This window comes from Trematomus bernacchii, unplaced genomic scaffold (assembly GCF_902827165.1).
Source record: "Trematomus bernacchii unplaced genomic scaffold, fTreBer1.1, whole genome shotgun sequence".
NCBI lineage: Eukaryota > Metazoa > Chordata > Actinopteri > Perciformes > Nototheniidae > Trematomus > Trematomus bernacchii.
Window position 1 is genome coordinate 2,272,141 of NW_022987727.1, and position 12,415 is coordinate 2,284,555.

Here is a 12,415-nt window from a genome sequence, read left to right on the forward strand (position 1 = left end):
GCAATTTAGCTACAAGCATCTATACAGATCTCTGCTGACACACAATGAAGGGAAGCCTTTCTGGAGAGACACAGGCTAAGAAATATGACATCAGTAAGACTGCCAACTTACCCGTATTGCATGCAGGTCCTTTTCTTTCTGAAGCACCACCTTCTCCAGATCAGCTACTTTCATCATTGTTTCATTCTCAATCTCCAGCAGCTTCTCCGTGACCTGGGCGAGAAGACGGAGAGAACAACAACAGAGAGATGAGAGGAGGTGAATTCAAGAATCGATCCTGGGCATGGGCATCTTTCCCAGTTCAACTCCCTCCCACTCCCTCCCACTCCCTCCCCTAGACACTGTGCATCATCAATAAGAAATAAGATATATTCAGCAGCATGACACAGCAAGAGCATGACACAGCTTTCAGTTTTGTTTCTGGACAGATTACACATGTTGCATAGGAATCCCCAAAGATTCCTCACTCTCGTGTCCTCCCCCATCATTCCTAACCCCTGAGAAATGAGTTTGTTATGAAATTCCTCAAGTGATGTCAGATCTGCCCACAACCGTTCTATGAGAAGGTCTTTGCATAGCAGCGTGGGATACGAAGGCCACTGCCCAGAAAGAATGAGCCAAAACTAGAACAATATTAAGCTTGTTTCACACGCAGTGTTTTCCAGCATTCTCCACCCCGTCATTATTCCGAACCACTTGTGAAATGCAAACACTGAGTAGATGTTTTAATCACCACGTAGAAACACGCAAGTTAAGTACATGGCTGGCTAACCACAACAATCTCATAAAGGAGAGCTGTGTTGGTGGTCCAGGCTGGGGGGGGGTGCACTCACATGGGACAGGTGCTCCTCCAGTTCGTCCACCTTCTCCAGAGCGGCATTCTTTGTCTCCGCATCTTCCAGCAGACCACCCACGTCAAACACGTTATCCAGGTAGGCCTGGATCTGCACCGACAGCTTGTCACTCTCCGTATGCTTGCTTTTCTGAAACGAGGCAGAATAAATCAGCATTAAAAATACTCTTCAGCAAATGTGTGAATAGGCTTCACCTGGGGATTGACTTTTTCAAGGTAAGGTACGTTTATTTATATAACACAGAGGCAATTCAAAGTGCTTTATCATCATCATTAACACTTAATAAGAAGACAAAAGAAAGGAACACAATAAATAAACATAATGGATAAGAACCATGCATAAAAGAGATACAGAATAGTTTAAAAACAACATTGTAAATACAGTAGGTGCTAAAACAAGGGAAAAGACTTCGGGGTAAGCAGCTGAAAAAAGTCATGTGTTTAGACCTCAGGTTTTCAAGTTTGTCCCATCATCCCAACCTCACCTCCAGGTAATCATCCAGTCCCAGCTTGGTGAATTCATACTGCAGATGGACTCTGAAGTTCATGTCCTCCACTGAGTGGACCACGATGTTGATGAACTGCATGCAAGCAACCTGGACCAAGGACACGGACAGATTTAGATGCAAATATATTTAAGTGGATAGATAGATGGACATGCATTCACATAAAAAAGAATACTCATTGATAAAACAGAGCTTATCTTACCATGTAGTCGATGTTTCCCTCCTCACAGCGGAAGTAATCCATCAGTCTCTCAAAGCGATGCTTCTCCTTACACACCTGAAATTCATAAGATGTGGAAATAAAGAGGTGGTATTTTAGTGATGATTTACAAAAGTGTTATTAAAAAACTATTAATTCAATAACAAAACACTAACATGCAGAGAAACTAAATGGAAGGTCAAAGTACAGTTTTTTTAATCCTTCAATTAGGATGGTTTGCCTACTTTTTACTATTTAAAATATCATCTATTCTCCTTGTCAGTGAGATCACACATCTCTGTATTATGAGGTGTGAGTTTTTGCCTTGAATTGATGCAATAAAAGTTTTATATATTTGATCAAAGCAACCATCAGAGGTCCTCAGAAGTCCTTTATGTATCTACTGTATTATAATAAGACATGTCAAAACATAATACAGTAGTTTTCTATGATGAAACACATTCCAGATTCAAACAAGAGCTTAGCTGTATATAAACAGAGGACAGCTTCCTCCATTTGCAACAACAACCTCTTCTAATTCATGGGAAGTGAAGCCAGGGAAAGATAAAGACATGGGACACATTTATTTTAGCCAAATTCCTACACAAAAATGCACTGAAGGAGACGGAAAAACAAACACTGCTTTCTCTACTCTTTTTTGTCAGTACTGTAAAAATAATGTCTGACTAACTAGAAATGGTAGTAGTCCCGGTCATTATACTTGATTACAGTACAGATGTGGTTGAGTAGGTAGCCTGCTTGAGATATTTACAAAACCTGTCTGATTGAATTAATGTCTCATTTAGAAAAATACCACTACAGAAACACCATTTTGTTTTGACTGGTCGGTTGATTAGCTCGTGTCTCTCTGGGGCTTTTTGACTGCGAGGTAATTGTCTTGTTCCGGAGTTTAGATGAGTGCGAGGCAGAAACCGAGAGGCTAAGCAAACCTTTGTGGTCCACCGGCTCCCATCGGGGAGTAGATCCTTATCATTGTTCAAGGTTGGCTCACATCTGGTGTCCTAATGAGACTAATGACCTCGGACAGGCCACCGTAGAGCTTAGCTTACACCCTCAGTCGACATGAAATCTACCAGAGCTGCTCTACTTTCATCCCATTACACTGCTCCTTTATGCCCCCATGCACACCAGTGATGTGGGAACTGCTGGCAATTTAACTAATGTCAGCTCAAATTGTTTTTCTTTGCGCATTCAATTCTCACAGGGTAAGCCATATTGCCACCAAAAAGCAAAAGTGCAACTTGTTATGGTTCAAGTTGAATTAAAACATTGCTTTGGGCACCTCTTTGAAGTTGTCAAACGCTGAGAGGATGATCTCGTGACCTCCTCGGACGAGACAGACCGCAGCCAGCAGCTCGAGGACCAAGGCTTTTGTCCTGGAATTACAGGAGACACGCGTTAAAACTTAACTGGATAAGAGTAATACTCAAAACACTTATTCTCTCAAATTAATAGGTGGAAAAGAAAATGTTTTATGCTATCTCAACAGAAAAATGTATGTCTTCAGAACGTAAATACTGGAATTCCCAGGAGCAGAAATCCATAATCCATACTGAAGTCTGAAGCAAGGGCACATCTTTATAGCTTTTTAAGTGTTTACGCTCCAATCCTTCATTATGAAGTGATCAGCCTTAGCGGTTTACCACTAATCTCTCTTCAGTAAACATTCCTTTAACAGTGTGTATATACGCCTCTGATCCCCAGCTTCAGAGAGAAGCTGAGCCCCATGGAGAATGAGAGGCATATCATATGAACTGGCTGTAGGGTTCCCCCTATTGTTTGACCCAGCCCTGCGTCCATGGAGACGGGGGGGCCTCAGTTCTTACCGTGAGTTCTTATTGTTCAAGCTGAGAGCAATTTCATTGACTGCGTGTGCGTGAGACATGACCATATTGAAGCCATACTGCATGAAGAAGAGAGAGAGAACAGGATGTGGTCAGAAAACCTAAGATCATATTTAGCAGTTGATTGCACATGAAACAGATAATGCTCTCGCTTATAACAGATATCTGTGTCTCATGGTGTGCGGTGGCGTTACCTGGTAATTCATGATTGCTCTCAAGCACATGATGCACACGTGCACGTCATCTTTTTGGCTCACCAGGCGGGAGTTCTTGATAGTTTTGCTGGTGGAAACCGTGCCATAGCTGCAACGAATGGCAACAGTTAATATCTGGTAGTGATTCAGTTATTAAACTTAGTGTTTATGGTAAATAAGATGTTTAACCACAGCTTGTTTCATTTATCTGCAGAGTTTATCTGGTGTTCATATAACTCTTGTGTCACGTAGGAAGAAGCAGAGAGAGAAAATTACAGAGAACAAAGTCTGACAGAAAAAACTTAGATGGCTTTTGAGGTCACAGATGCATGATGGGAAATGCCTAGTTTCCTTGCTGCTGTCAACAGACCAAGGTCTCTGCACACAGACAGCTGTAATGCAACTGCACTGCCCAGTCATCCCCATGTGCATATACTATAACCTTTCTTGTTCCATTTATAAATGGCTTTTACAGTATGTGGTGACCCAGCGTTTCTGAATCATATACGTACAGCCTATGTGATACATAGAGTTATACTAATACAGATTCAGAAGTCATCTTAACAGTATAAAGGCTGAAGTTTCCTTCTGAAATATTTGTCTTTTTAATCACACTTCACATCTTGTGTCCCTTTATCTCCTGTCTGTGTGTGGTTGAATAATGAAGAACACAACTGTCCAGCATATGCTGCAGCTCACAGCTGCCTCTCATTTGAAGACAGTGCGGACGCACATCTGGACAGATGAGGGAGGAGAGAGATCCATAATGCAAAGATTTTAGTATCTATGTCTGATACAGTTCTTCATCTGATTGAGTTTGTGCAGAGCCTTGAGGTGAGGAGAGAGGTCAGCAGACTCATCATTAACCATTCAGGCAGCGTCCTGCAACAAAACAACACCAAGACAACTGGCTGGCATGCTAATACATAGCATTAAAGATTAGCAGAGCGAGGCAATACCAGGGATAGGTAACAGCGGGGAAGCTTTAGCAGTACGTACCGGAGGACAGACTGGCGGGCGGAGCGCACCAGGGTGTTGCAGAAGGGCTGGGTGCTGTTGTGGTGCAGATCCTCTATGGACCTGCTCCAAGATTTAGCCTTGTCCAAGAAGCCTTCCTCCCCATTTTCCAGGCCCTCAAAATCCAACCTGAGCCACATACAGACAGATAGACAAGCCAGCACAGAGGCGAAGGGGGGGGGGTGGTGAGAGGCACGGGGGAGGTTAGGTCAGCAAGGCAGCTTGGAGAGCCAGGGGTTATCACAAGGACTGTCATCGAGCTGCATGATAAAGCTCAGCACAGAGACTCTGTCCCATTCAGGCAGGGTATAGCTCAGCACCACACCACATAGCATCTACCCAGATATGCATTCAGTTTGCCGGGTAAACCAAAAGGCATACAACCCATCCAAAGAGTGCGACTTGCAAAAAGCACATTTATAGATGCACAAGCAGTTTATTACAGGCTCTAGAGGACATGATGCCAACCCTAGTTGTTTTGGAAACTTGTTTGGGCTATATGAGAGAAGTGTGTGTGTTTGTATAAAGTGTGTTTTTATAATGTACTCACATGACAGTACACTGGGCAAAGGAGAGGTACTCCACCAGGACGTCAAGACCTCTGTTCTCATCATTGAGGAACTCCCTGACCCACCTGTGACGCACGGGAACAGAGAGGAGTTAACAGGGCAGCAAATCAAGAACACACCCTTATCCTTTTAGGACAGGACAACATTTGACACTATTATTTTTGATGGATCATAGTATAAAAACATAGAGGTAAAATAGTGATTGGTGTAATTTTCTAAGATCCATAAACGTTTTCAGATTTTTCTTTCAAAAAAAGATTCAATAGCAATTTCACTAAACGATTAGATTGTAGCAACTATTTCCCAATGATTCAGCAATGATTCGGGTAAGTATAGTGTTACCATAACTGATCAAAATAATGAAAGATACAAAAATAGGATCCTAGTTGTAATAAAGTGGAATTATTCTTTAAGGCAGCTCTGAGGGGGGTCTGCCCTCCCCGGAGTGAAGGATCTTGGCAGGAATGTCGTGGAAAGTAAACCAGAGCAAGGCTTCAGATTTCCTCCACATTTTGGAGAGAGAAACAACTCCAAACAAAGGAATTCCCATTGCGATGAGAGGAAGAATGTGGAGGGCATATGGCTGAGGGAGTGGGGCTCAGGTCGAACCCCTGACAGTCAACAGTATTTAGTCTGCCTCCCCCACGGACCCCCTTCACCTCCTCTCCACTTCTTCAGAGAACTACAGTGGGGGGGGGGGGGGGGCAGGATTGGGGTAAAAGATTCTTAAAATAGTCTTGGATAGCTGGTTAGGATGACAGGAAAGCAATCAAGAGCCTTGAAGTAGCAGAAGGAGGGAGGGAGGAAGGGAAGGAAAGGGAAAAGGGGTGAGGAGAAGAACTAAGGAAAGCAAACAAAGCAGTAAGAAGATTGGGTGCAGGAGGGAAGAAAGGGGGGGGGGTGGACAAGAAGGCGGGCTTGATCATCAGTTTCCTGTCTACCACCACCCCTCCCTCTCCTTCCCTCTGACCCCTTCCTCTCTCCCTCCCTTCACTTCTCTCCAACCAGTTGCTATTTCAGATTTTCTTGGCAATTTCTGGAATAACACATCAGAACGGGCTCAGGATTCAGACACACACAATAAGGCAGCATCTGCTAAATCCCATCCACAGAAAAGCTTCTGAAAATCGTTTCCTTGTCTGTGAGTCTTTCTGGGAAACGCATTGAAACAGACCTTTAATGATGAGGCCTAATAGGATACGAGTTCAACTTGTTAAATATGAAAGTATCTGTGTGATTCATATCATCAAGTCAAGGATCACGTCTGCAACCATGAAGATAAAGAAAGGCTTTACATAACATCCACAAACACAGTGGGCGTGTATTGAACTGCGCAGTATTGAATGTCTCTGACAAAATATGACAACACAATAGAAAAGGATTGTTTGCTTTCAAATGTGAGAAATGTGTAAACATGAAAGTATCCTTGTGTGTGTTTTTGTGCCTTGTTCAGCATTGGTCCGCCAGGCTTCCTGTCCCTCTGGCACACACAACAAAGCTTCCTGCTCAACACTATGGGGGAGTGGACGAGGCAGCACAATGGCTACCATCTGGGCATTATGAGGAGAAGCTCTATGAAGTGGAGCTGTAGAGCTTGGCAAGTTAAAACAATGGGGGATATCTGGGCACCAGAAAGAGCTCTGGGTCCCTGCAGCAGCACGAGCACAGAAAGGACTATTCTTTACCAGGGGAAAATGTGGTTTCCTTAAGCTGTGTGCACCATTAAAGAGATCTGTGTAATTTACGGGGGAGAGACAGGTAATGATTACCCAATGTGGTTGGTCCTCAGTGAGATCTCCAGCTCCCTCAGGACTTTTGTAGACTCCTGCACCCGTCTACGAAACTTCTGCAACACATAATGAAGGATAAATGTCATTGTATTCAAGCAGAGATATGAGTATCCCAGAGGTCTAGTTCCCTCACGTTTTCTACAGACCCATGGATTTCTTTTTAATATTCAAACGTGTAGTCTTCAGCCCCACAAAAGACAGTGCCTTTTTTCACATATGGAGTAGTGCACATGTAAACACACTGTGATCTGTACAATTGTTCGAGTTCCCCTTAATGTGGACACTGAATTTGAAAGGTCATCGGTACTTTCCCACCTTTCGTGTGACTCCAGGGTCTAAGTATCCTCGTAGCTTCTGGATGTAGGTGTGAGGCGGATTCTTCACCTGAAATCTCTCCTGAGGATACACAACAGAGTAAGCATTGTAGTGAGCAGTTATATAAAAGGCATTGTGATGGTGCAGCATGAGTAAAGGGATAACAGCAGGTGTGTGTACAGTGTGAGCGCTGGTTTTGTTGTTCATGAATAAGAGTTTATGAATGCACCTGGTCGCAGATCAGGTCCCACTTCTTGTCGTTGTCGTATTGTCTGAGGAGCCGTGCTTTGTCTGGAGGCAAGTTCATAGAATTCTGAAAATGAGAATAATATAAGTGTTAGTTTCATTAATAACCACACATTTCCCTTTTTCAGTTTATTTGACTGTGTGTCAGATACTGGGTCTTTACAGGCCTTTGGCGCCTGACATTTTTTAGGGACACCATGACCTCACTTCCTGTGTTGACACTCAGCATCCTGCCGCAGGAGATGAGCTGCATCTCCTCTGCAAACTCAAGTCTTGGTATCGCTCAGGCTTTTAACCACAACAAGCCACTACCAGAGTACAGGCCTATCCCCAGACCCGTCAGATAATCCAGTCGTAAAACACTTGAACGCCACGCGAGACCTCCTGAGGCAGCCACTTTACTGCGGCTCAAATTAAACCCTAAATGCACTCATTTGTGTTTGGAGACCAACCAACGTAAGCACTTTATGTCCTCTTGACAACAGTACAAAAATAACACAAACGATATGAAACCGTCTTTGACTAATCACTTCCTCGCCTGAGCCAAGATAAACAGCGGTTGATGCGGAAATCTTAAAAATGAGGAAGCACAACAATATGAAGGAGCTGCCCCTGAAACTGATCACCTCAGCGATTATTTTCTCACGAGACATGAGGGATTGTTTGAACTTGGAACCGTCATTTACCCCCCGCATCAAATGAACCCGGCCTCAAACGTCCTGTCAGCTTGACCTTTAACCTGCAGCTATAACTCAGCCTCTGGTGTAAAACACAGCACCCTGTTAACCCATCTCAGGCAAGTTGTGATGCTCACACTGGCATTTTCCCACTGGTGGAGGTTTGGATGGATGGAAAATTACATATTCCTGTTCCAATGACAACAACGCAGTCAGTGGTGAGGGTGGAAAATCACATGTGAGTATTTTTAAAATAGGTTTTCCACATCAGGACCACATTGTTCACTCTATCAGCACATCATGAGTCATGTTGTCAGAGACTGAGGACACTGAGGTGAAGAAAATGGTGATTCTGTATTTCCTGACAAATTACTCCTCTGCCAAGGAGGTTAAGTTAGTTTGTCAGCAGGATTACACAAAATGTCTTTCATGAAACTTGGTGAAAGAGTGTAATGTTTTCGACCAGACACAAATCGGATGCAAATTGGATGCATAAACAGATTATTATGTAACATTAACATTGCAAGGAATGGCACTGCAATACATAAAACCTATTTAAACTGTTGTTGAATGCCACAGAAAAGCCCTTCATGCAATGCCTGATAGAGCTTAAACTGTAGAGTAGTACATTGCAGAGATTTTGCATAGGGGCCTTCGACATAACCTGATTTATAAATCCTTCGCAAGAGAAAAGACATGCATACCAGATGTCAAGTATTACAGGAGAAATATGTATGTTTATAGTAGTAGTTTATTGAAGTACATTTTTTCTCTCGTCTGACCCCAAAGTGGCTCTCTCTTCCTTCGTCTTTCCTGGGAGAAATCTACGAAATGATCTTTAGGAAAGTCATACTAGGAAATGAAGAGTAGTTTCTCCCTTATGTTTGTCTCTGAGTATTTTTGCCCTAGAGTGGACGCTACTGTAATCATCATTTATCACTGATAAGTTGTGCTAGTACAGTAATTAGTAACCTCTCATTGGTGATCAAAAGAAACAGAAATATTTGAAAAAGAAAACACATATTAAGAGCTTTTACTTTTTCATTTAGGACTCAATGAATTATAACTATAACTATATAACCATAATGTATGGATAGAGATCTTTAGGATTTACTGTAGAGCTAAAACGATGAGTTGATTCATTTATGAGTTGATTTCCAAAGAACACATTTAGCAACTATCATGAAAATGGACTAATGGTTTCATTTCTTTCAAGTAATGAGTACAAATATACAGCTTTTCAGATGTGCAGTTTGCATGATGTTCCCTGTGTCAAATAAGGCATTCAAAGACATCATCTTAGGCTCTGGGAACCAATGGCTGAATGTTTTATTGACAAAGAAACTAATAAATAAATCAAAAGAGAGAACAGATTCATCAGTATTCAAAATAATAAATTGCAGCAGCTCTTAGTAACTGTATAGGAATATAACGTTTGACCTGAGCCCACCGAGAATTAAGGGATTGCCCCTTAGGCTAAGTCATAATGAAATAATGACTTTAAAGTACCAATAGCACTAGGTGGATATCTTTAAACTACTCCAGATTGTGTTTCATAGGCTTGAATTGATTTAAATACCTGGGTGGTAAATGAAAAAATAAGCCCAGATATCTGCTCCAGCATCTGTCCAGGCCCAAAGCCTTGTACGATTTGTTTTCTTGGTCAGTCATGCATACTAAAGTAGAACTGGGGGGCAAACAGGCAAAGAGCAAGGCCTCCTTTTGTAGTAATTTAATTCAGAATGACTGGAAAACATGCAGACCAGACGGACGCAGATGTTCATCCATATAGACAAAAGGAGCTAAATGAAGTCAAAACCTGCCGACTGTTATTGGATTTAGAGTTTTGACAACATGAATTAAAAGTGAAAGAAGTGTAGCGTTTCAGTTAGCGATCAGTAAATGCAATATTCGAGACACATACAACACTTTAATATTTGGTTTAAAGGTTAGTCTCTTTGTCAGTTGGAGCCTGAGGTAATGTCAACAAATACAGGTGGGACCGGAGCAGATGTGATGAGCTACAAATGTTACAGGTATTCAAGTTGTCCTGGGATGACAGAGGGGGTAGAGAAGAGGTTTCTCCAGCGACAGAGCAATAGGCAGAGGGGATGTTTCCTTTCTGACTTGATTTGGGTAATTTGAGCCAAGTAACCCAATTAAACTAATTTCATTTCACTTTCTCCCACAGTGATATAATCTTGCCCTTCCTGTGTTCATAAGAAGCTCAAAGAAGTAGCTTCCTTGGGGGAGAGGGAGCTGCAGTACTTAATAATTTGGGATTCTTCTGCCTATATTAGGGGTAAAATACTGCAGAAATGCCAACAATGTTTGTGGTCCATATGTGCATGTCGCCCACATATGCTCTCCTCCAGCAAGGCTTTTCTTGTTTAACCTGAGACTGGCTTGACAAAAAGATTCAATGTGGCGCTTTGTTATGATTTGGTGCTGTGCCATTCCCATCCTTTGACATTTGAGCTATTTTTTTCCACATAGAAATGTGCTAACAATGGCTGGTGGGCAGGGTCAGCGTATGCCCCCTGGTGCTGTGCGGAGCAGAATCCGGCTAACACAACACCAGCACACTGCACAACCAGATGAACTGGTTCTATTATCAACACCATCTACCCAATCAGGAGGGGCCCATTGTGAGCCAGAACTGGAGGCAGAGTTTGCAAACAGAGAAAAAAACCTTCCATTGTATTAACCTTTATCATAGTTTACTTGTTTGAAAACAATATTAACTTTGTTCGCTTTTTAAATAGAGATCTCTAGCACACAGTGAACAAATATTAATGGAGGAAGAAAGATGTAGGCTAATAATGAATAGAATAAGGTTGAAAATTGATCAGAATTCATTGAGATTTATTTATTTGCTTTTCGAGATATAAGACGTGGTTTTGAGAAGCAATGATGACACCAATACAGACTAAGTAATGTAATAATTGCTGAAAAAAATTAAGTGTTTACCATTTAACTGATAGAAGAATGTGATCCAGTACAAGAAAAATAACAGGTAAATAACCCCAAAAAGTACACAAAATGGGTTTTGGGTAGGTAGTAGTTTGTGTAGGAGAATTAACTAGGTGTAACACCGCCCAACAGAGAGATATCTGAGCTGTAGACTAAGGAAGACGGAGGTTTTAAAGACTCAAAAGTTAAAGTCATTGAGGGGGTCGGGTTGCAGGTTAAGGAGACTGAGGAGTCCAGGAGAGCCATCAGGGACTCAGCAGAGCGCTCAGGTCACGCACCGACCCCCCACAACCGAGGGGGGGAGGATGCTGCAGAGCCCACGGTCACCTCAGACATCAGTCAACAGAGCATCTGCCCTGAACTAGACAGCTTCCTAATCCAAACTGATTTACAATCAGCCTTGACTTAAGTTTATGACTAGAAACTCCAACCAGAGGCTCCCAGAGAGACAAATGGAAAAGAGTGACGGCATGTTTCCTCCTGATCTTTTTCACAGCTTCACACTTTCAGTCAGGATAAGACATAACACTGCCATACCTCAATCTAAATGACAATTTGTTTAACAGCCGTCAGCCTGTGTTTTTTTTGTGGTCAAGTTGCTAAAGTTGTTCAAAAGGTTTTTACCAGTCATGCAATAAAAGGCTTTTTGATAAATGTGAATGTTTTTGGGTTTTTTTTACTTCAAAATCCTGGAAGCGGAAGCAAAATTAACTTTTTGACAAGTATTCACTCTGTATTATATTGTGAATGTCTTTATCATTGGAGGACTGACAATGATGATGATTGTGAAATTGTGTTTTTTTTCGTTTTGTTAAAAAAAGGAATTGTGCCTTGAAACTGTGGTTAATTCCCATCTAAGCAGATGCATTAAATATGATTATCTTTTTTGAGAGTGGGTTGGAAACTCCAGAGTTTTTTTGTTCTACTTTTACACAGGCCAGACTCTGTTGTCATCAGCTCAGCAGGAAAGGAGTGGGAGGCTAAAGATCTCCCTATGGCCGACGAGCACAGTTCAGACATTGAGACCCAGACAGTCCTCTTCACCCCCAAATAGGCCGAGTCTGCTCATCGGGGTGGGGTCCTGGAAAAAGGGACTGGACAGGGACATAATTGATGGTCACAGCCACACAAAACAAATAGAGAAAAAACAACAATAAAAGATGAAAGTCTTAATATTAAAGAAATCATCTGACCTTTTGTATAGACCTTTT

At 42.1% G+C, this 12,415-nt stretch overlaps 1 protein-coding gene across 5 annotated transcripts in view; it reads right to left on the bottom strand.

The window, feature by feature from the left end:
- The window catches only part of fmnl3 (formin-like 3), a 31,109-nt gene that overhangs the window by 9,023 nt on the left and 9,671 nt on the right, over positions 1–12,415 (bottom strand). For 4 of the 5 annotated variants that reach the window (XM_034144961.1, XM_034144960.1, XM_034144958.1 and 1 more), the window contains exons 2-13: positions 7,538–7,621; positions 7,309–7,389; positions 6,973–7,049; positions 5,185–5,268; positions 4,617–4,763; positions 3,618–3,726; positions 3,406–3,482; positions 2,862–2,955; positions 1,562–1,636; positions 1,339–1,449; positions 834–983; positions 112–213 (exon numbers count right to left, since the gene is read on the bottom strand). In XM_034144961.1, the coding sequence (XP_034000852.1) occupies positions 112–213; positions 834–983; positions 1,339–1,449; positions 1,562–1,636; positions 2,862–2,955; positions 3,406–3,482; positions 3,618–3,726; positions 4,617–4,763; positions 5,185–5,268; positions 6,973–7,049; positions 7,309–7,389; positions 7,538–7,621 (1,191 nt within the window). The remainder of the gene's footprint in view (positions 1–111; positions 214–833; positions 984–1,338; positions 1,450–1,561; positions 1,637–2,861; positions 2,956–3,405; positions 3,483–3,617; positions 3,727–4,616; positions 4,764–5,184; positions 5,269–6,972; positions 7,050–7,308; positions 7,390–7,537; positions 7,622–12,415) is intronic. The other variant, XM_034144962.1, reaches the window with a different exon arrangement.